Source organism: Solea senegalensis, linkage group LG13 (assembly GCF_019176455.1).
Source record: "Solea senegalensis isolate Sse05_10M linkage group LG13, IFAPA_SoseM_1, whole genome shotgun sequence".
Taxonomy (NCBI): domain Eukaryota; kingdom Metazoa; phylum Chordata; class Actinopteri; order Pleuronectiformes; family Soleidae; genus Solea; species Solea senegalensis.
Window position 1 is genome coordinate 1,498,658 of NC_058033.1, and position 24,300 is coordinate 1,522,957.

The following is a 24,300-nucleotide window of genomic DNA, read 5'->3' on the forward strand; positions in this document are numbered from 1 at the left end:
ACGATGCAGCTGTATCTCAAAGCTCCCTCAGTAAAATATGAAGCACCAGCAATTAAAGCTCTGTGGCGCCGGCCCTGCCACTTTTCCTTGTTGTGTTTTGTGATTTGCAGAAGTGTCTTCTTCCGAGTTGTGGTATGATTTGCACTTCAGGGCCACGTAGAAATGTCTATGTGGAACACTGACGAATAAATCTATGTAATAAATAAGTGGCAAAACCAACCGATAGTGAATACAGTAAGCTGAAAAGTATAATGACGTAATTAAAGGTTAAAATTATCAGTTTAATGGTTTAATTAACAAATTAAACTTTAAGACCTATAAGCAGTGTTCATGTGATTTTACACATTCATACTGTTGCTGCATAATAATGGTGATAAATAATCATACCAAGAAGATCTATAATCGTGACATCCATAGACTTCATTTATACAAAAGAATTACATTTTCCATACACCTTATAAAAAAGACAAACCACCTTGATGATTATGAATGTGTGACCCACTTATTACAACAATGAATTTATAAAAACAACAAGGGTGACACACCCCTTAATTCTTTGCACCCTTGTCGAGACACATCATGAGGAAAATTCAGAAAAATTTAAATAAAGACTGCACAGAAGGTAGCGGATATGTAAGAAAACCATTGTGATGACATCATATACAAATAAAAAAAATCCCATGCTTGATGTGAAAGAGCTGTGGTTCAGACAGGTATTTATAGAAAGTGCACTTGGAAGCGTTACGAGCCACACATCAGGCACTCGTCTTTGTTTGCTAAGGAACAAACCATGGCAGCAGTGTTTTGCTCTTTGGTCTCCTCCTCCACACTCTTGCCAGACTGGGCCTCCTTTAGTTTCTCCTTGTTCAGTGTGAACTGAATGGGCTTGGCGGCGGGTTTCGTCCGCAGGTAATACATGCCAGTTTTCAGGCCCTGCCGAGGAAAGAGCACAAGCTTAATAAACATGCGGTTTCTTGGACCTACACTAGATGGTAGCGTGTCGGCGCTGACTTACCAACTTCCAACCATAAAAGTGCATGCTGGTTAGTTTGCCATAGTTTGGCTCAGCAATGTGGATGTTGAGTGACTGGCTCTGGTCAATGTAGGCGCCGCGATCGGCAGCCATCTTCAGCACAGTCTTCTGGGAGATTTCCCACACAGTTTTATACAGCTGCTTCAGATCGTCAGGAATCTCTGCAATATCCTGTGGACAAGTCAGACATTTGAATACACAGTGCTTAACAAATGTATTAGACCACCATCCAAATGATACACAGCAGCAGCTAAATGAACAAAGGTATTCAATGTTTCTGTAATGGTTAATACGGCAGTATGTAGAAGCTCTTTAACCAATTGAATATGAATTTTTAAATTTACTGTTTTACAAAAATGGAGAAAAATAAATAAAAAATATTACAGCACATTATTATTTCTTGATTAATGAAATTATAGTTATTTGTTTGCATTCCTGAACAGAAAATGTAGTTTTAGTGGTTGAATGTTATACTTGATTAACTTCTGACTCTTTACCTGGATGGAGCCGTTCTGAGCGATCAGCTGGTTCTTCATTTCATCACTCCACAGTCCTCTCTCTGTGAGGTCCTTCAGCAGGTGAGGATTTACAATCTGTAAGAGGCAGAAATGAACACTTAACACATGTTCCTTTTTACAAGGAAGACACGTGACTTTAAAAGCTGAAGTGTGGGACTTATAAATATAAATGAATATCCGTTAGCTCAGTGACTGTTCCGGTCGAGCAGGAAGTACCAATCTTTTTAATGAACTGATTCTAATGATTCAGCAGTCACTAGTTTTTATGTTTGTGTCATGTATAAAACGTCAAGACAGTTTCATGCAGATGATGACTCAGATGATGATTTAGTTTGATTTTATGGCTGTAGAATTGTCCAAAAATGTTCAATAAGTGCTCCTGCACCTTTTTCCAAGATAACTTTTCACTTTCGTTATCTGGCAGTTATTCAACCGTTTCCTACATATTCCTACCGTACTGAGCGCTGGTGGCTACTGTAATGACAGGTATATGGGCGCAAAGCTCTATTTCTCTGCTTTCTGGCATCCATCATCTCAGTTTCTGAATTTTCTAGATATCACAAACAGTCTCGGAGTTACGGTAATGAGAAGAACGTATGCCAAATCCTGTCAGCGATGACAGGATGGTAAGAGAAGGATTAAGGTTTAAAATGACTTTAGTGCTCACCTGAAACTCTCCTGAGAGCACCCTGCGGGTGTAGATGTTGCTGGTGTACGCCTCAATCGACTCGTTGTTCCCGAGGATCTGGGCAGTGGAGGCTGTTGGCATCGGGGCCATGAGCAGACTGTTCCTCACGCCATGTCTGAGAACACACGGTGGTAAGACAGGGCTCAAGTCAGGGACGGGCTACAATCTTTACACATGAGATGAGAAATATCAACAACAAAGAACACACTCATGAAAACTTACTTTGCAATTTTCTCCTTCAGTGCGCTCCAGTCCAACAAATCTGTTGGTGTTTTACCCCACATATCAAACTGAAGGATCTGAAAAACAAATAAAAAAACTTTAGGACATGAGCCCCACCTGCTCAACCTCGACCCCACAAAGGATTTAAGACCCTGTGAAATCTACTCACTCCCTTGCTGACAGGAGAACCGGCGTAGGTTTGGTAAGGGCCGAGCTTCTCTGCCAGCTCACAGCTGGCCTCCAGTGCAGAGTAGTAGATGGTCTCAAAGATCTGAATGTTCAGCAACTGGGCCTCTGGGCTTTCAAATGGATATCGCATGAGGATGAAGGCATCAGCCAGACCCTGCACACCGATTCCAATTGGCCTGTGACGTTTGTTTGACCTTTCCGCCTGTGCAGCAAGACAGAAGATAAGATAAATAGAATCCTTTATTAGTCCAACAATCAAACACACACGACTGTGCTGTGTGGTTAGTAAAAATGTAACACTGGACAAAGGAAAATACCTCAGGCACTGGATAGTAGTTGATTTCAATAATCTTGTTCAGGTTTTTGACGATGACTTTGGTGACGGCAGCAAGCTTTTTAAAGTCAAAGGTCTTTTCTGGAGTGACGTACATGTTGAGTGCGATGGATGCCAGGTTACACACCGCAACCTGAAACAACAAAATAGATCGATGTGCTTTAAACAACAGCAAAACATTTACTGTGAAAATGTAGTGTTCTGCCTGATTGTAAATATAGTGACGTCTGGTGAATGTTTTGACTGGCTCTCTTCAAGCTTCTGCTTCTACTTCAAAAACACTGAACTATCCCTTTAAGTTTAGAGAACCAAGCTGAGCATGAAGCCTCACCTCATCCTCGCTGGTGTACTCGACTATCTCTGTGCACAGATTGCTGGATTTGATGGTGCCCAGATTCTGCTGGTTGCTCTTCCCATTGCACGCGTCCTTGTACAGCATGTACGGCGTCCCCGTCTCCGTCTGTGACTCGATGATGGCGTACCACACCTGCTGAGCCTTCACCACACGCTTGGCCCGTCCCTCCTTTTCATATCTGAGGACAGTGAGGAGACAAGTTAACGCTGAGGAAAAGTCTTATTTGTTGAGAGCAATGTTTGCGCGTGCCGATTTCTCTTACTTTGTGTATAGTTCTTCAAATTCCTTTCCCCAGCAATCTTCTAACCCAGGACACTCACCGGGACACATCAGAGACCAGTCCTATAAAAGACATTAATAAATGAAGTGTTTCATTTTACTGTAACCAACGTGTGTGCGTAGGATAAAAAAAAACAGGGTTGAATGATTTGACAGAATGTGATTTGATGTCAAGGTTCAGTCAATTATTCACCGCTTAATAAATCTAAAAACATGACAATTGTTATCACATGAATGATTTTGTGAAAACGTTAAAGAATGTTTTGTGAAAAAGTTAACGTTTCATGTGTTCCACAAGATTTCATGATAAAGGAGCAGAATTTAAAATTAGGACGGCAACTAACAATTATTTTCATCAAACATTTATCTATTTTATCGATTAACTGAGTAATTAAATGTTAATAAAATGTTTTAAAACGTTGATCAGTGTTTACCAAACCTCGAAATGATGATGTTCTCAAATGTCTTTTTGTCCACAAACCAAAATGATCAAATTTTAATAATTTCACACAATACTTGACAATTCATTTAGTACTCAATTATTAATTGTTGCAGCCCTATTTAAAATATTAATATTTGTAACCGATTAACCATTAATCGTAAAATACCAGTAACGGTGGGTCAGATTTGCCGCACAGCATATATCCTGGATTGTATTAAGAACAACTCAATAAAGTATTCCGTTAAGTGCAGGTATTACCATTTGCTAATTCTGTTATTTAAAATTTATTTAACCTTTATTTAACCAGGTTAGTCCAATTGAGATCAAAAGATCTCTTTTGCATGGGAGACCGGGCCAAGAATGCAGTAGCATAATTACATAAATAACAACAAACATAAAACACTCGCACACAGAGCTTTAAAGGCCACATAGACCGAAAGCTCCAATTAACGCTGCGTTTGTGTGTGTATCTGCGTCATTACCTCGTTTATGAAACCCTAAAGTTTCAGAACCAACAGTTCAGCCACTGCTGAGAAAATAGTGTTGTATTGTTTTTCTGGGCTCTGCCAAGCGGATCTGCACTTCCCGAAGCTGATGATGTCATCAGAAATCCTCACCACTCCTCTCACCAAATTCAACCGCAGAAGAAGAAGAACTACTCTCGTTGTAGCTGCTGAGCATATCGGTTGAGAACATGTCTTCGAAAAAAAGATCAGTTTGCTCTGTTCTGGGTTGTAGTAAACAAGGAAAGACGCTCCACAAGCTCCCCACCAACGAGCAAACAAAAGCTCAGTGGATATTGGTCATTTTTGATGGGAATGCCCCTGCTACATTTCCCAAAATTCTCCATGTATGTGCCAACCACTTCAGAGGATTGTTACACAAACTTCGCGCAACACAAAGCAGGGCACAGCACCACACTTCGCCTCAAAGAAGGAGCAGTGCATACAATACATGCTGGATTACCTGCAGCACAAGTAAGTATTTCAAACAGTAATACTGTCTTTGTGTGCTCGTTCTGCCGTTTAGCATTAGCGATAGCCGGCTACATGCTAAGCTACACGCGTTCGCTCGTGTTTCAATTGCGTGTATGTGTCTCTCCTATGCCGGTAAACGCGGCTGTATTATGGGTGACTATCCGGGGAGCACAGAGCTAAGCAGGCTAATCGCTGTAGAGGTTTGGGACCGTGTTCGCTCGTTCCAATTGCGTGCATGTGTCTCTCTCGCTTGTAAACACAACGTTATTCAGGCGATGAGCTCATTAAAGGTGGTGTAGGAAATGTGTGTTTATGTAGGGAACAAGTTATAGTCGAATTGGGGCAGATTCAGGAAAGGTAATGAAGTAGAAAGCCAGTCTTTTTAGCATGATCTGTATTATTGTTTTAACCTTTACTATTTTCCATACCAGGATCGTTTTATCCACACGGGCACACAAACAGAAGCTCCAAGTGTGAGAACATGTGCCACTCAACTGTCAGTTGGGACCTTGAAAACACACGTGCACAGCCAAAGTAAGTAGAATTGAAATTTCAAAAGAACCAAATTAGTAAAGAGCATGAAATGTTCACACATTGTCTTATCTATCTGCTCCATAGGGACCCAGACACCAGTGTTGTCACACGAGACTGCTGGCACACAAACCACACTGCCTGAGTACATGTTTTCATCCACACCTATAAAGGGGCCAGGGTTTGAACCACAAAACAGAGCATGTGTTGAGTCAGAGGAGGAAGAGGGATTCACCTCACCAGAGTCACAGACCCAAATGACTCAACCTTTAGTCCTGGCGGATCCCTAACAACACACGATTCAACAATGTCGTAAGTACTGACTTCAAGTTCACTAGGCTTGTCACTTCAGATCAAAGAAATGAGGCTAAATGCTTTTTGTCTTGTTACATTTGTAGGACTGAAAGTGCTGTATACATTGTTTGAGTCCTGCCTGAGGGAGCTTTTTGACACATGTCCAGTGTGCAAGAGAAAATGCGAAGTGCAGCAGCAACAGAAGGGCACGTATGTTGCATTTCATCAAACGTGTCCAAGATGCAACTACTCCAGGAAGTGGCAAAGTCAGCCCATGATTAATAACACCCCAGTTGGCAATGTACAGTTATCTATTGCTACATATTTCACTGGTGCATCCTTCATCCAGCTGGAAAAGGTAGTACTATTAATGTTTTGTCGTCCAAATCATATGACACTTTCAACCAATAGACAATTACTAAACACTGTTTGTATTATTGTTATGTTAGCTCAGCTACATCGCAACAACAGCTTTAGGCCAAGCTGTTGTTGCCTCCAAGCAGAGTGTCATATCCGAAGGCCAAGAAGGGAGAACCCACCGCAAAGCCGGTCAAAACAGACCCCACGTACAGTAAGTCACTAAATTTTTTTATTTACATTGAATAAAACGTTATAGAAAAACTGACAAAAACTTTTTTTGGCTTATTTTTTTCTTTCTTAATAACTTAAATTAACACCTAACACAACAAATAACACATTTAAATTGAAATAGCTGAAAATGTAATGACACAGTAAATAAATTACTGTCTGAATGTAATGTCATGGTTCTCTGTTACATTTTAAAGACTATGTGGCTGAATTGATGAGGCTGGTGTTCGAGGAGGTGATGGAAGACCCAGAGTCTTTCGCAGAGGACATGAGGAAGATCGCCATCCCAGAGACCCTGTCAGCCCAGTATGACAGGCCCTTAAAGGAGGAAGTCATTGCCTCACACGTGACCCGCTTCAGTCAAGGGGTGGGCGGAAGCCAACATATTGTCCAGCCAGATCAGGAAACTCCTGGCGTATCCGGCACACAACACACGACGGGATGACAACTCGTACACGTCGTCCCAAATATCCCCAGCACCAGCTGACAAAGCTGAGGTATGCTAAATGCCGGTAGCAACTGAAAAGTGGATAGAAATCATAGTTACAGACAGGATTAGAGAAAATGGAGCTACATTATAGTTCACTGGCCTAATTACAGGATTGAAAATAGTCAAATTTGTACTACATTGCTTTAAAAAAAAAAAAAATCTAAACTAACATTTACTAATCCATTTTTTTACAACACTAATTTAGTTATTGCTTATGGGCAAAATAAGACGCTCTCCCCTTCTGTGGGCATCGTCATGCAGTTCCCACAAGTGCACCTTCCAGAGATACAGTATTGTGTATGAAAAGTACAGTAACACATTTCATAGATTCAAGAGTTCTATTCATCAGTTACTCATATTACGTACAGGGGAACAAAACTACTGTCATAACAGTCCCATCATATATCTACACAAAATGTTAAAATTAGCGTTTCACCAAACAGTAAGTGATAAAATCTAAATAGAAAACAAAAAGACATGTACAGGTACTGCTGAAGCTTATACTGAGAAAAAATGGCGGGGGGAGGGGCGGGTTATCAAGCCTCAACCAGTGTCTCCCTACAATTAACCACATACAGTATTGGGAATATACACAGAGAAAACATATTACCATTCCGAGGTGTCCTGCAGCAGTCTTTGTTGTGGAGGCGTTTCACTTGCGACAGTATCTTCTGTCTCTGGGTCAGACTCCGGGTCAAATGTGTAAGGGATTACGGCGCGGGGTCGTGACACAGCCATTTAACAATGTTTTGATAATGACGAGCAGAGCATCCATCGTGCCAGAGGGGGAGCTGCGTATCTGAGAGCTGACGTGCTAAATACGTCACTTCCAGGTACCTAGCCAATCACAGGACAGTGGGAAAGCTCTCGTTGGCTGGCCAATCACAACACAGTCCACGTTCTGGGGGTGTGATTTTGGTCTGAAACAGCACGGCTGACGAGAGCGTCAGTGAGGAGATATTTTGATCGGCTGGTTTGCAGCGATTAGAAGGTTTTGAACCATGAAAACAAGTTAATATATGTAAGTAGACCTCTATAACACATCATATATGTGTGATACAAGCATTCGATGTCACCTTTAAATGTGTTCCATGTTTTAGGTGCTGAAAATCAAATGCTTTCTTGCCCAGTTGAGTTCGTACTTTGGGAACGAGAGATTGTGACTTCTGTGTTTCTTTGTTAAAAGACAAGACAAATTCAAGGGAATAAGAGAAGGGAATACCCCAATACGATAAACTGTTCAGTCCTTGTACAGGATGCCTTCAGTATTTACCTGATTGCTTTCCACACGCTTCATGAAGAGGTCTGGGATCCACAGAGCGAAGAACAGGTCTCTGGCCCTCTGCTCCTCTTTACCCGTGTTCTTCTTCAACTCTAAGAAGTCAAACACATCGAAATGCCACGGCTCCAGGTACACAGCGAAGGCTCCAGGTCTCTGTACAGGTGAACACAGTGAGTCAGGTGATTAAACTGCATCACTGCTCTCAATCACCAGTAAAAATAGGCTCTCAAAGTCAGTTACAGGGGGCAAATAATGTCCTTGGGGGGCAGCAGGCCCAGCTACAAGACACCTGCAGTAAGTGAGCAACATGTGAGATTCAACAAAGGCTTTCATCTGCTTCTCTGTGTTTTAAAATGACAAAAATGAGCCAGAGCTTCTTTGTTTCCTGTGGCCTTTGAAAAGCTTAATCTACTTTTCTTTTATCATTTTAAGAGTTTACAACCGTTGTTTATTTATTAGGTTAATAATTGAGTTGGCATGAGTTGACATGTGTATTATTGTCTACAAGGTTTTTACAGTTTCTGGTTCAGTGTCCTTTGTAAGGTTGTTGTCTTCCTGTTTTTCATGTGCCTTGTTGCCTGCTGCAGATCAAATGTCCTCTGGGACAATAATAAAGTTGGAGCACTTTGTCTGGAGAAAAACATTTGTGCTAACTGCAAATCTTTCATCTTACCTTGTTTCCACCCTGGTCAACATAACGTGCAGTGTTGTTGTACACTCGAAGCATAGGAACCAGCCCATTGGAGGAGCCATTTGTCTGGAACACACGGAACACTTTAAGTAATATAAACCTTTACAGGGTGTGAATTATAATGTTTTAGCTGCTTGATTTTACTCTCTCTACTGGTATATTTATTGTTTCTCACCCCAGCAATGTAGCTGCCTGTTGATCGGATACAGCTCACTGCTAAGCCAATGCCGCCAGCTGATTTGGAGATAAGGGCACACTGCTTCAGTGTGTCGTAAATACCCTCGATGCTGTCGTCCTTCATGGTGAGCAAGAAACAACTAGAGAAACACAAAACCCACAAAATGGCAATATGTAATAACAAATGTACTGTAAGTAATTAAGATAAGATAGGCCTTTATTAATCCCACAGTGGGGAAATTTACATTTTCACAGCAGCAAAGACTTTAAAGATAAAGGTAATAAATAAAAAACATGCATTTTCACATATGTGAAAGTACAATATAGACAAATAATAACAAGAATGTACATTATAGACATTAAGTTAGCAGAATATACACAGTATGTGGGCTTGATGTTAACAGTATAAACAGAACTGAACATGAGGGTAGGCTGAGAATAGGCCGCTTCCTCCTGGACTTCTATACTTTTGCCCTCACAACTATTATTTAATTTGCTTACTTATTTTACACATTGAAGAAATGCCTATTTACATCTGCTGTGACATGAGAATGCAAATTATTATACTCATGTAACAGCAGAAGAAACAAGTGACCTCTACAGTTGGACGCAGGGAAAAATATATCAGTAGCAGTTGGCTCAAGCACTCCTGATATATCGGCATATTGGATAATCCTCACCATAAATCAGAATAAAACCGTTACAAAAGACCTAATTACATGTAACCAACTCTATGCCAGTATAAAATGTTAAGGAAAACACTGGCCTACAGCAATGGTGTAATGCTTACCTGGACAGCTGTGGCTTGTTGGTGCCAGCATTGAACAGTGTGGGTGACGCATGGGTGAACCACTTCTCCGACAGTAAATTATAGGTCTCAATGGCTGCATCAATGTCTCGTCCATGGATGCCGACAGCCACTCTCATTAGCATGTGCTGAGGTCTCTCAGCAACTGCAGGAACACAGTTTAACCAAAACAATTAAACAAAAACAAAAGACAAAAGACTTTAAAGTCTGCAGAACAAATGAAGCCGACACTGACCTTTGCCATTAATCTTCAACAAATAGGATCGCTCAAGAGTCTGCAAAAGCAAAATAATGAGTAAGATATCAACGACAAGGATTTTTTAGTGAGACCATGAATTTACTGTATAAATTACCTTAAACCCAAAGAAGTTGTAAGAGAAGTCTCTGTCGTAAATGATGGCTGAGTTGAGGCGCTGCAAAGACAATAATATATGTTAAATGTTTCATTTGAAAACATAAATGTTATGTTACACATCATCAAACGTGACATACAGCCTTGTTTTCCAGGACAATGTCCAGCGTCTCCTTGGAGATCATTGGAGAATGGCGCTTATTTAATGGGTTGACGTAGGCGTACAGGTCATCCATCACATCTACAAAAGCAAAAAAACAGAAGAAAGTGTCAAAATAATTACTATGTATACATTTAATCACTTTTATAGTGGACAATGAATCGTTGCAGTGTTTTCTGTACTACTGCTAAGATGAAAAGCATATGTTGTAGGGCGGAACGATATTGAATTAATATCTAATCTGAACAGGAATTGCAATATGATTTTTCTCATTTTCATTCAAAAAACATATTCAAAGTGATTACTGTGTGACATTTGTGCGGATCTGTGAGAAAACAAAGACGTTGTCTTCAGTGTGTAGAATAAGATGTGTATAGATCAAGACAATAATTAATCCAAAATGATAATTTGACACACATTCTGCAGTAGGCTGTATTGCAATTTCGATTAATTGTTCAGACCTAATATGTTACATCATTTTAAAGCCTAAATTAATGTACTGTATATTTATATTTATATTTTAATGGTTGTTACTCACCGCTGAATACTTTCTTGGTCTCTTTATGCAGGTTAGACACAGCTATCCTTGCAGCGAGGATTGCATAGTCAGGATGTTTGGTGGTGAGGGTGGCAGAGGTTTCTGCTGCCAGAGTGTCCAGTTCCACAGTGGTCACTCCACTGTAAAGACCCTGGATCACCTTCATTGTGATTTGGGTCTGTGGGAACAGAGATAAAAGACTGAGGCTCCACACTGGAGGACAACAATGACCTGAACTATGTTTTGTGGCCTGCACAAAACATAATGCTTCTTTTCTTTTCGTTAGTTTCAAATAGTAGGTTTTTAAACTCTTATATTTATCTTTAAAGCACTTAATGGTCTTGGTCTATCTTATGTTTCTGATTTGCTCTTCACCTTTAAACCCTCAAAACCCTCAAAACCCTGAGGTCTTCAAACAGAGTGTTGATATTTTTAAGAGCAGATGAAAGACCTATCTTTTTAATTTGGCCTTAAATTAAACGTCTATTATTTTATGTGTCTATTTTGCTTATATACTGTATTTGACATTGCACATGCTGGAAAGAAATATATGTATATTTGTTGTCATTGAAATACTTTGTGTGTGTTTGAATTGTAAAACAAATTGAGTTTGACAGAATAAAACTGGCACATGTCACAGAAAACACTTTTTGAACTTACAGCGTCCACAAAGTCGGAGTTGAGTCCATAGCCAAGCTTCTGAATGCGAGAGGTGATTTTATCAAAAGTGACTCTCTCCTGACGGCCATCTGAAAATAACAAACATTTGACTGGTCACTTTCTGAATAACAGACTCTTTGCTCCATGACATAAAAAAACCTGAATAATTTTGGTTTGTGGACAAAACCAGACATTTGGGAAAATGTAATAACTTCCAGGTTTTTACATAATAATAATAATAATAATAATAATGAAAACAAATATATTGAATACAAAAGAAAACAGGTAATTAAAAAAACTTTGTCAAACTTTTGGCAGACTTTCCGTCCATTTTCTGGGAGTAAAAATGTGAAAACCTACATTAAAAGGTTGGCCAGTATAATAACTACCTATTATTGATTAATCCTTCTTATTCTCTCGATTCATTGATTTTAATTGTTTGGTCAATAAAATGTTAATCTGTGTTTCTCAAACCTGGAAATTGTGTCTTAAATTAATTGTTTTGTTCATTTCTTTGTTATATGGAGCAAATAAACCAGAAAATATTCACATTTAAGAAGCTGGAAAATCAGAGAAACCTGTTTAAATAATGAAAAAAAAAACTCAAACTGATCATCAAAATAGCTGACGATTCATTCAGGAGAGTAATTGTTTCAGCCCTATGATATAATAAAATAATAATTGCGGTGTTAAACACAGCAGGACCATCAGCTGTGAACACCTGTATAACCGGTTCATGAGAGCAAAAACAACTGTTGAAAGCTGTTTCGCGCCACTACAATAATACATAATTGATAACCTGCTATTGATAACCACATAAACACACACACACACACACAAACTGACCAGGAAACAAAAAGTTGTAAAAGAGACGCAAAAAAGGTGCGTTGTATTCAAAATTATCAAGATAAAAAAAAGGAAACAAAACAACCAACGGAGACAAGTGAAGTCTGTTCTTGTTCGTTCATAACCGCAGTCTCTTTGTTTCATGTCTCGACCGCGAACATTACAATAAAAATGCACATTTTAAAAACGACAGTAAATGAACAGAAGGAGCAGCTTCCATACCTCGTTTTATCACGAACATGTTGACGGCAGTTGTTCTTTCAGTCAGTCGTTAAAGATATTTCTTCTCGGCTGGTGACACTTGTTACAAATTTTAGGCGCTTTGTATCCCGGTTATTACGCTGCAGCGTAAAGAGACGCCGAACGACCACCACAGTTAAAAGTGAAGGCGCCAACCCGAAAACCACTTATAACAGCGCTAACGCTGCTTCGTAAGAGAGGCTCGGCCAATCAGAGAAGCCGCTGGCAGACTCTTCAGCCACTCACGAGCCAGTGCTCGAGCCTCTGACAACTTCCGGCTGCTTTCCGGTCGAAAGTTGGCGGGACAATTTCGAAACAGATCCAGTTTGTTTTAAACTTGTAATTATGTGCAGAAACAAAGACAGGCAGACTGACAGACAGGCAGGCAGGCAGGCAGACTGACAGACAGACAGACAGACAGACAGACGCAGGCAGGCAGGCAGACTGACAGCAGGCAGGCAGGCAGACTGACAGACAGACGCACAGGCAGGCAGGCAGAAATTAACTATCTGAGAGTTACTGGTTTAATTAAGATACTTGAATCTTAATGCTTTATTTACAATCTGTTGTTCTATTATATATACATTTCAACCTTGTAAAGATCTTTGTAACTTTGTAAAGTGCTGAATTATTTAAGTTTATTATTTCCATTTGTTTATTCGTTTATAGATAGATGTCTGTATGCTGTTTTATTTATGTTTAAATTGGGTTTTGTTCGAAATTGTACATTTTAATGTTTCCAAATTTTAAATTACTGTATATTTTTATGTATGCAATTGTGTATGAAATGTGCTATAGAAATAAAGCTGCCTTAATGTCTTAACCCACTGGGAACAAATGAGGTTCATAACTCTGTTTAGCTACAGTGACGTGTTAAGTTACATTACATGTCATTTAGCAGACGCTTTTATCCAAAGCGACTTACAATGGAATCGAGTACAATCAGCCAGGGGTGGAATCGAACTTGCGACCATGATGTCTTTCGCACACAGGGTACCAGTCTTAACCACTGAGCCACTCCAGTGTAGTGTTCTTGTGATGTTAAAGCTGTATTATCAGTGAATTTAGCTGCTTATTTGGTAAAGTATTAACAGAAAAAAAACTCATTATTTGGGCTTTTTTCTCCTAAGAGTGATTTGTAGAAAAAAGTGCAGGTTAGTGTCTTTGTCACATGTTTAATAAAAAGGGGGTTATGTGTTCAACTGTTTTTGTCTGTTTGTGAGCAGCATAACTGAAAAAAAATTGAAAAAAATCCCTAAATTGTTAACATGTTCTGGCATTGTACTGTTTGTTATGGCCCAAGGAGAAAATTATTAGATGTTGTCAGTGAGGAAGGCACGGATCCAGATTTGAGATTTTTTGTGAGTGTAGTGACAATGCGGGAAACTGAGGAAATGGGGAAATGAATTGTGAGCGAAGATCAAATGTTAAGGTAGATCCTGCACAGACTAAAGGCAACAGCATGAACATTCATTTCTAATAAATATAAAGAAAGACAAAGATAGACTCACACTCACCCATTTTCCATGGAAATACACATTTGTAGTTTTTCATAATTGTAATTGTACAGCGAAACTTGTTACATAGATTTGTTTCAATTCCGAACAAAGAATACACTGTACTGTTAGGATGTGAGTGTGAATTTAAATTAATTTAGTAATTGGGATCATTTTTATAGCCCAGTCGGATGTTCACCTACAGTACCACCAGATCCCGCCAGTGGGCCTCAGCCCTCTCTTTAGGAATCACTGTACTACATTTTCTCCGAGCTTTTATTTTGAAGGGTAAAGGAGCCGGTGCTAATGCTAATCTGGTGCTAATGGCCCCAGAAAGGTAAAGCAGTACTCCGAAGATGGCTGGGGTGTTTGAAGTGGAGGTGGATGGCGTGGAGCACGATCACGGACTGGAGCAACACGGCGAAGCGAGCCAGGTGAAACTAATGTGTGCCCATCGAAGTTTTATTACAGATAACTCCTTTATTTATATACCGGGGTGGCTGGCTAGCTGGTTCGGGCATCACGGAACTGTTGTTAGCTGCTGCTACCGTTCACGGGTTTAGCATACTGCTAGCAGCTAGCCACGTTTACACAGCCGGCTGTCATCGAGCAGTGGCACGGTACCTGGACGAAAGCGTCTTTCAGTAATCATAAATAGCTACGATTCGTTTGATTAAAAGTAAATTATAAGCGAGGCGGTTAGGAGTGAGCCATATAGCATTGCTAAGGTTGCTAACTGGCTAGTCATGTGATGAAAGTGCTCCAAATATTGTGTTTATAACCAAAGTCAAATATTGCAATATCTTTGCCACCTTCACCTTTTTCTCCAGGTGTCCTTCAAATAAAAAAGCTGATGTGGCTCTTGGGGTCAAAGGTTACCCACTGACTTCTCAATGCTTGGGGCCAAATGATTAATCGGTGTCAAGTCACAGGAGCTACTCAAACCACTTCCTGTGGGATTTCAATCACATGTTCACACCCATACGTTGATGTCAAAGTGTAGAAAACGTTTGGTTATCTAATATATCAACCTGAGCTGCTTCTTAGATTCTGTCCTTTTTATGTGTTATTGCTGCATTGTATTATTATAGCCTTATCTACCTGCAAACTAATATATATATATGATATGCAATACAATGATTCTGTGATAATCAATATATTGCAAGCCGGGGTCATATACTGATACATCACTATATCTGTATAACTGAAGAAAACTAAGTCAAAAGTGCATTCTCTTTTTATTCACAACAAAGAACAAAGACTTTAGAGTGTCTTCATTCATTCATTCATTCATTCATTCATTAAAAAATCAATAGGAAGGACAATAACGACATATCTAGAGCTGCAACTGACGATTATTTTCATAATCGATGAATCCGTCGATTATTTTCTCGATTCATCGATGAATCCTTTGGTCCATAAAATAAAAAATAAAAAATCCAGAAAACCTTAAAAAATGTTGATTGGTGTTCGTCAAACCTGGAAATGATGATGTTCTCAAATGTCTTGTTTTGTCCACAAACCAGAATGATTCACTTTTAATGATTTTTAACAAATGACTTTGTTATCCAGAGCAAAGAAATGAAGAAAATACTCACATTTAAGAAACTTAAACAATCAGAAATTTTGTTTGGATCATGAAAAAGCTTTGAGCCGATTAATCGATTATCAAAACAGTTGCCGATTAATTTAGTAATCGATTAATAATTGATTCATCGATTAATTGTTGCAGCTCTAGACATATCACTAAATCGATATTTTGACCCACCCCTAACATGTGCATTATCAGTGTATTTAGCTGTGTATTTGAAGTATTAACATATTAATCTCCTTATTTTGTCCTTTTCTCTCTTAAGATTGATTTGTCCAAGCTTTCACCAGAAGAAAAGTGGAGGTGAGTGTCTTTGTCACACTTTTAAAAAAAAGTTGTTTTGAGCTGTTTTCTCTGTTTGTTTGTGAGCAGTATAACTCAAAATGTAAAAAAAAAAAATTGATGTCATTTTCTGGGGATGTATGTTTGGGCCCAATGATGAAATAATTCAATTTACATAGCGATCCAGATACTGTCCCTAATATGAGATTTTATTTATCACATTTTTGTGAAGGGAGCAGCTTTTTTCCACACAAATAATTGTTTCCTAAATGTGAATATGCTCTGGTTTCTTTGCTCAGTATAACAATGCAATCATTAAAACAAATTAATTTTGGTTTGTGGACAAAACAAAACATTAGTTGCAGCCTTTTTGATTTCTTGGTACTTGGCAAACAGTTCACCCAGTTATTACCACTGGGAGTCACCATTATATAGAGGTGTTGAATGCAGACGCACCTGTCCTGCATCATGAGTCATCAAATTCTCTGGCAACATATTTGTAGCTGAGCATGTTCTTCTTCCTCCACAGGGTGGAGCATGCAAGAATGCATGCCAAACACAAAGGCCATGAGGCCATGCACGCGGAGATGGTGCTCATCCTCATAGTCACCCTGGTCGTCGCCCAGCTTGTCCTTGTGCAGTGGAAACAGAGACATCCAAAGTCATACAACGTAAGACACCAAAAGAACATTTTTGGAGGGTTTTGTATGTACATTGGATCACACTTACTCAAAAGAATATGAATGTTAGTTTGGGGGTTTGTGTTTGTTTGTGGTTAAATATGTCCTTCAAAAGTCTGCGTTATGATATTTTCAATGTTACCTCTCGCAGTGTTGTTACTATTCAAAAATGAATTGTTGTGTCAGTTGTGACAAAATGTTGCATGGAGACAACAGTTGTATCTCTGAGGTGTATTCTAACCTTTATGCTGTTCTGTCTTGTCCTGTAGCTGGTGACTCTGTTTCAGATGTGGGTAGTTCCTCTCTACTTTACTACCAAACTTCACTGGTGGCGGTTCCTGACCACGTGGTTCATTTTCTCCATCATCACAGCCTACATCTCCTTCCGTGCCACCCGCAAGCCACTTGATTGTACCACACCAAGGTATAGCTGTTGTTTACACTTTACCATGCAATTTATTATTATTTTTTTTTAAAATCATAATCTGACAAATTCCTTTCCTTGGCCTCTGCAGGTTGGTGTATAAGTGGTTCCTCCTCCTCTACAAAATCAGCTATGCCATTGGGATAGTTGGCTACAGTGTTGTCATGTTTACACTTTTTGGTATTAACCTATTATTCAGGTATGTATTGTCAAATCTACAACATTTCTCTTTTCCCTATTTCAACTCCTTAACTTTACAAAAATATAAGTGGGAATAAAGTTCATTTAAAACCCAGTAAACTCCAAGAGTAACAAACCGTTTCCATCCTAAGAGCAATTTTGATTATTACTTCAACAATAATTATTAATCTGTCTACACCAAAAGACTTTTAACATTGAAACAACATGACTGAAACAGGATGTTGTGATGAAACATGCAAAAACTGAGGGCTGTCTGTTCCTAGATCAGTTTGGAATGCTAATAAAATGGTTCCAACAAGATGTGAGTACATGGTGGAACAGCACAAATTGACTTATGACAAAAATAACCTTTTTATAACCGCAGGTGTGTGTGTTTAGGGATGTACCCTGTCACATGACAAGTAAAGTAAACTATGTGATAATTTTACAAACCCGTTGCTTAAAAGTAAACATACTTATTTGACTGTTTGGAAAAGGAAATAAAACACGCCTTTTGTGACACTTTACTGTCCAAACGTGTATAGTTTAAATGTTAATTTGAGACTGTATTAATTCATAATGCCAAAAAAGAAAAATGCCATTATTTCACTCATGATCTCCTGAGTTTTTTGACTGATGTTCACAGAACCTGAGACGACCATTCAGCATATTGTCCGCATCGTGATCATTATACACTTGTCCTGCTGTCGCATGTTCTTTAGCTGCTGAGTGGCCAGATCATTTACTGACAAAGTATTATTCACATCATTTTACTGAGGCTACAACAGGATGCTTCTATTTTTAATCAACTCGGATAGTTTCGTCTTTCAGGCATCACTTATCACTTGCTCAGATCACGTGAACCTGTTCTGATTTTTTTTTTAAGATGAATAAACGGAAAATGTTGTGTGAAATGAATGCAATTTTTTCTGCCAAATTATCTGAGAGCCATGAATCACACGTTGTGTCCTCCATGCAGGATAAAGCCAGAAGATGCAATGGACTTTGGTGTTTCTTTACTATTCTACGGCCTGTACTACGGAGTCCTCGGAAGGGACTTTGCAGAAATGTGTGCAGACTTCATGGCTTCAACTGTTGGTGTAAGTGAACTGATTTAAGACACTGTATGTTTCTGTGCCTTGGTAAAGGTCTGTCAGGTAATAATTAAGCCAAATAACATCATTGCTATTGCCTGTTGTTCTTCTGCCCTGTGGTGCTTTCATTTCACCTGTGCATGAATCATAATTGTGCATACATGCAACAAAACTTCCGCCCTCAATGATATTGTTATAGTGGTTACTAATTTCGCATTTTAAACTTTAGTCTCTTTTTAAATCAATCATTTAGACCAGTGGTTCTCAAACTTTTTATATCAAGTATCACCTTAGAAAACATTGACCTCTTGATTATCACCAATGTTAAAATACAGTGTAAATAGTCCGAGTAAAGTGGACTACGGAGGTAGATTTATTCCCAATAAGGTCATTTACTCTTTCCTCATCCTACTCTTCCTCACATAATACTTCACACACTGGTATAGGGAGTAATAAGGCGAATCTAATCATTATTATTTAGTCTTTTTTTTGTCATTTGTTTGACATACCACCAGAGAAAGCTCGCATAGTTTGAGAACCATGGATTTAGATGATCCAGTTGGTTAAATAAATAACACTGGGTGATGTCCTAAGTTTTAACCCCTCTGTGACCATCCTGTCGCCGCTGGCACTTCTCATTACAGTAACTCCTAGACTGTTTGTGACATCTAGAAAATTCAAAAAGCTGAGATTAGCACACCCTCATGTAATGGATAAAGCGGTAGAAGACGGATGGATGGATACCGGAAAGCAGAGAAATAGAGCTTTGGGCCCATATACTTGTCATTACGGTAGCCCTGAGGACTCCCATGGAGTTTGTGACGCGTCCTAAAGGGTTGAATTACTGCCAGATATTGAAAGTGAAAGTTATCTTGGGACAAAGGAGCAGAAGCACTCACTCATTGAACATTTTTGACAATACTACAGCCATAAAATCAATATTTAAATCCAGGCAGCCTCATTATCTTGATGGTCATAAGAGGGTTAAGAAGTACATAAATAATGCAGGAAGTACATATCTAAATCATTGAGTTTCTGACAAAAATGTAAATGTTGTAACGTCCGTTTCCTCCTCCCTCTTTGTTTCTCTGTAGTATTACAGTGCATCGGGCATGCCAACCAAACACCTCTCTGACAATATCTGTGCTGTGTGTGGTCAGCCAATTCTTGTGGACGTCAGCGAAGAGGGGATTATTGAGAACACGTACAGATTATCCTGCAACCATGTGTATCCTGCCATTTGTTTATAGACGCGTATTGTTGATGTGTCTGTGTCAAAGAATTTAAGTTAAACCAGAGATTGTCATTTTCACAAAAGGTACATTTATGGATTCGTGTCAAAACAACACTAGTTAGCGGAACTGACAAGCGTTAACTTTACCTTTTTATCAGACTGTTGATGTTGTGATTAATCTGAACTCACATTACTTCCCCCCACTGCTGGTTTTACACTGTAAATGGCATGCAACCTTCTTTTGTCTTGTTCCGTTGTATACGAGCATGAAATTAAGTGAGACCGAGAACCATATCTCCAAATAAGAATAGTGAATAGAGCACAACTCAAACATCAACCGGCTAATGTTGCAGGCTGATGTAGTTTAATCCTAGTTATATTATTATTTACATGTACTGTGTTAGGGTAAAGTGATTTCAGATAACTGTCCATTCTTTCTAGCCTTGTTTAAGATTTGTCAGAGGGTGGTTCCAAAAACATTCCATTACAACACAGAGTGAGGAAACAACTTGTTAAAGATGATTACCAGATTCCTCTCCATATTAACAATAATTTACAAAACAGACAGCATGCTCTATTGAAGACAACCAGGAACTAGAGATTTATATAGAGACCTTTAACTCCTAAGGAAAAGGTCTACTGGCATTAAAAACATAGACTTCCATTTAAGATGTTCTCACTTCCTGGTTGACAGGCCACTGAAGTACATACAATTCATTGTCAGACATTTTGAGATGTCTTTGTCGACTACACATACAAAGCCTTAACTGTACACACAGGTTCCATGAATTCTGCATAAGAGGATGGTGCATCGTTGGAAAGAAGCAAATGTGCCCTTACTGCAAGGAGAAGGTGGACCTGAAGAGGATGTTTAGTAACCCGTATCCTTTATTACTACACAATCTCCCCCTTAATATCACAATAATGCATTGCTAAATTGCTTGGTGCTATGTCAGAGGGCGCGTAAAATCATATGCAGTGTTCATGCACAGGTTTTATTTTGTGTAGTGGGATCAGAAATAGTAAATCTCATTGATAGTATCGTCAGGATAGTTCTAAAGATGATTGTAATATTTATATCATATTATAATGTGAGTAATATAAGCAGAATCATGAATTGTTGCAGAAAAATATACTAATATTAATTTTAATCATACTTTAACGACAATGATGACAATACTATTACATGTTTATCAATTTTGATATTGTAGCGGTGACTACAACTAACAGATTGCGAGCGTGGCTTTGCAGTGACACTTCTATTATATTAATATAGTTATTAATATAGTTATTTTACAACAGGGTTAGGGTTACCTAGAATTAGACAATACTGTTTTAAGTGTAATTTAAAAACTTGGTCTAGTGCCCAGCCTGACTTCATATCTATTTTAGCCACAGAAGTCTGATCAGCATTCAGGAAATGTAGTCATGCCAAGTTACAGGACACAAATGTCTTTCTGGGAACAGAAGTTTTGAAGGCAACGTTTGGGTCAGTTTTCAAATTGCTGGCTGTTTGGAACCTGAGAGGAGACCTTTACAGGTCGTATACCAAGTTCCTGTTCCTTTTTGTGGTTTCAAATTTACCCTTAATGCAGATGTAACATCTGCGCAACACCATGTGCTAAATAATGATGCCTCGGAAACAAAAACCCGCAAAGTTCATCGTGCATCAGCGGAAATTGTCAGTTTGTTAACCATTTCATATGCTGTTGAACGTTGTTTTCCTCAACCTGTTGTTTTCAGGTGGGAGAGGCCACATGTCATGTATGGACAGCTGTTAGATTGGCTGCGCTACTTGGTGGCTTGGCAGCCCGTTATTATTGGATTTGTGCAAGGTATCAACTACACTCTGGGTCTTGAGTGACCTGCGACTGGCAGAAATGGACATGATTGAAGATATGCACTGGCTCAAAAATACTGACGGGCCTAACATGGAACTAAAACACCAATAAAAAAGTGTCTATACATTTTTGTATATATTTATAGGCACATATTATCTGTATTTTCGGTTTATTTTAATTTTTATTATTAGTAATCTCAATTTGGATGTCTGTGTCGATTTCCCCACAGCGTCACACCTTGAAAAGTGGTTGGTACATCTTACAGTCTCGTAACAAGGTTCTCAAAATCATTAGACAAGTTCTTATTTTAATAATTTATGTCTTAAGTATGTTAAAGGTTAAAGGATCATGCTAGAGATGTTTTTCCTTCTTCTCGATCTTAAAATAGGTCTCCATGGTCATCATTACATAATAAATAAACGGCTCCATTTTGGTGTAAGGTCATCGCCGTTTGACCTGCACTAATGATTGAGTTTCCTATGTGCTAAGAGTCACGCGTCATCATCCTTGTGATGGATTTAAAAATGTCTCAATTGTCTTCACGGATGACTCACAGCAGCTTTTGGTTAATCCTATTGTTTGATTTTTCAATTACCTGCAGGTGTGTCCGACCTTGTCATGTGGTTTTGGTTTATGTGATTTGTCTGTCAGTTTTCTTCAGCACTACGTTCTACCAGAAAAGTGGTCTCTATGATACTGTGGCAGTGTGTAATTATTCAGATCTTCATGCACTAATCATGAGTAGAGTTTAGTTAGTATGTTTTCCCTGTAATTTGGTTGATCTTAACCTGTTTTTATATTTTATCAATCCGTTAATAACAAACCAAAGCCAAGTCGCGAGCCAGTAAGTGGAGGGAAAATGATGAACTATTCGAAAATCTGTTAAGGAAAGAAAACACACTAGAATGATCCTTTTACTTTGTGCGTGTGCTGATGGTGCCAGTCTTAATTTTAACGTGATCTGATCATTTTGAGGTCCTGAAGCGACTGTAAAACACCGCCAACGTGATCATACTGTTTTACTGTTCATGTTTTGATCAAGATCTGTTAATAAATGTCATATGGTTTAGGTTTGTGTCCATGTTTGTATCTTTGACAGATTTGGTACCAAATTAGTGACGACGGTGATGATTCAAAGAGCTTGTGTCATGTTATGTGTCAAAAACCATCCAGGAATTAGGGAGGGAATCCCCGGAGTACTGTCCATGTGTAATTTTCTCTGAGTGGGTGTAGAGGAAGTGAATTGTTTGTGTGTGCGTATATATAGTAATACCAAAAAGCAGTGAACACCGAAAACCTCTTGAGAAGTCGATATGAAGCAGTCCTCGCTTGTCAAAGGTAATAATATTTCTCGTTTGTTCATTTTCATTGCGTTATGATTGGCTGTTAACGTGTTCTATCCCTGTGTCAGCCTTGGTGTCTCTGTGTCTGCTGGCTGCAGATGGATTTTTAGGTACAGTATAATTTACAAGTGACAAAGTTGTATTTTTTATGTCTCTTCTTTTTTCATGCTAATCTAAATTTGTGTTTCAGTCACTGAGGATGGCTCTCCATCCATCATTGGGGCCGAGCGAGTCAAATTTAGAGCTCGTCTAGGTAACATTTGCACACATTCCATTCCCAAAAGAGTTGTTTACTTACATTTAAAGCGGACAGACCTTGTTAGGTGACATCAAAAAGGAATTTATATATTATGTAATTGTGTGTGTATTTTGAGGTTTGAACAGTGCTTGAAATGGTGACTGCATTTCTAATAAAATAAGTAGGCGAGTCTACTGCTGTTTTGTGTATATATATATCAGATTATCATCTCTTCTATTTTGATAAAAAACCTGGAATACTTGCTTAATAAGTGTTTGCATTTTACCTTGGAAAAGGTGTGTGGACCTTCAGCATATTGATGTGATGTTCACCGTCTTTCAGGTCAGCCCCTGGTTCTTCAATGTGATGCATTTACAAATCGTGAACATGGCGTGACGCTCGTCTACTGGCTCATCAATGGCTCTTTTCCTGAGGATATATGCAACAGTAGCAGAATAGTGGAATCAAATGAGTGAGTATTGTTGCTATGATATTTGGAACATTATTACTGGCAATTTAAATACAATACAGAATCTGCTAGATCTCAAGTGCAACATTGCTTCTTTTTTTTTAGCGACAGCTGGCATCTGTAATGATGCATTGCTGCCTCCTTCTGTATTTAATCATCCATTACTCTGAGCCGCTCCTAATTTCTGCACCATTGCCTCACATACTTTTCTTCCCAGTATAAATGTTGACAGTTAAGCTAAGCCGTAATGTTTGTTTTAGATCAACGTTGAAGGAGAGTGTAATCGTCCAGAGGAGTCTGCTCCTGAAGAACGTCACGACAGAGGATTTCAAATCCACCTTCGCCTGTGTTGTGATGAACGCGGTGGGAGTGGCCCAAAAGCATGTTAAAGTGACGGCAAAGGGACGACATTGTTATTAAAGAAAACCATGGAAAACTTTGATAATTGGATAAGTGGATTTCTCTGGAAAGAAAGCAGGTTTCTATTAATATAATGTTGACTGGCGAGAGCAATGCCAAAGAATAGTAGGGATGGAAATGCACAAATGATGGTGCATTTAGTTCCGCTTTATAATTTTCCTTCCTTGCAACACCACGTGTTCCCATGTAAAAACTCCTAAATATCTGTGAATGAATAAACAAGGTGTGACTCAACAGCAAATGAAGACTGTGTTATTCCTCATTTTCCACATTCCACATGAGGCAACATTTCAAAGTGGACCTGAATGTGGCCT

The 24,300-nt window shown here is 38.9% G+C and overlaps 3 protein-coding genes across 3 annotated transcripts; 2 read left to right on the plus strand and 1 right to left on the minus strand.

Annotated features, from left to right (window-relative positions):
• Positions 1-399: 399 nt before the first annotated feature.
• On the minus strand, positions 400-12,884 carry LOC122780007 (ribonucleoside-diphosphate reductase large subunit-like). The gene is made up of 19 exons (XM_044042760.1): positions 12,677-12,884; positions 11,609-11,697; positions 10,949-11,126; positions 10,391-10,491; positions 10,252-10,311; positions 10,134-10,173; positions 9,881-10,043; positions 9,089-9,230; positions 8,896-8,979; positions 8,214-8,375; positions 3,602-3,681; positions 3,316-3,517; positions 2,968-3,117; positions 2,631-2,852; positions 2,462-2,538; positions 2,219-2,354; positions 1,531-1,626; positions 1,016-1,204; positions 400-933 (listed from the first exon to the last, which is right to left on the minus strand). Exons 1-19 carry the CDS (start codon positions 12,693-12,695, stop codon positions 742-744), a joined length of 2,382 nt encoding a protein of 793 aa, XP_043898695.1. The 5' UTR covers positions 12,696-12,884; the 3' UTR covers positions 400-741.
• Positions 12,885-14,484: 1,600 nt separating this feature from the next.
• On the plus strand, positions 14,485-22,585 carry rnf121 (ring finger protein 121). Its single transcript, XM_044042074.1, has 9 exons — positions 14,485-14,624; positions 16,047-16,084; positions 16,593-16,734; positions 17,013-17,167; positions 17,259-17,366; positions 18,327-18,447; positions 19,536-19,669; positions 20,455-20,556; positions 21,419-22,585. Exons 1-9 carry the CDS (start codon positions 14,547-14,549, stop codon positions 21,537-21,539), a joined length of 999 nt encoding a protein of 332 aa, XP_043898009.1. The 5' UTR covers positions 14,485-14,546; the 3' UTR covers positions 21,540-22,585.
• Positions 22,586-22,787: 202 nt separating this feature from the next.
• LOC122779587 (interleukin-1 receptor accessory protein-like) lies at positions 22,788-24,220 on the plus strand. Its single transcript, XM_044042075.1, has 5 exons — positions 22,788-22,854; positions 22,928-22,969; positions 23,050-23,112; positions 23,440-23,569; positions 23,827-24,220. Exons 1-5 carry the CDS (start codon positions 22,830-22,832, stop codon positions 23,984-23,986), a joined length of 420 nt encoding a protein of 139 aa, XP_043898010.1. The 5' UTR covers positions 22,788-22,829; the 3' UTR covers positions 23,987-24,220.
• Positions 24,221-24,300: the final 80 nt, after the last annotated feature.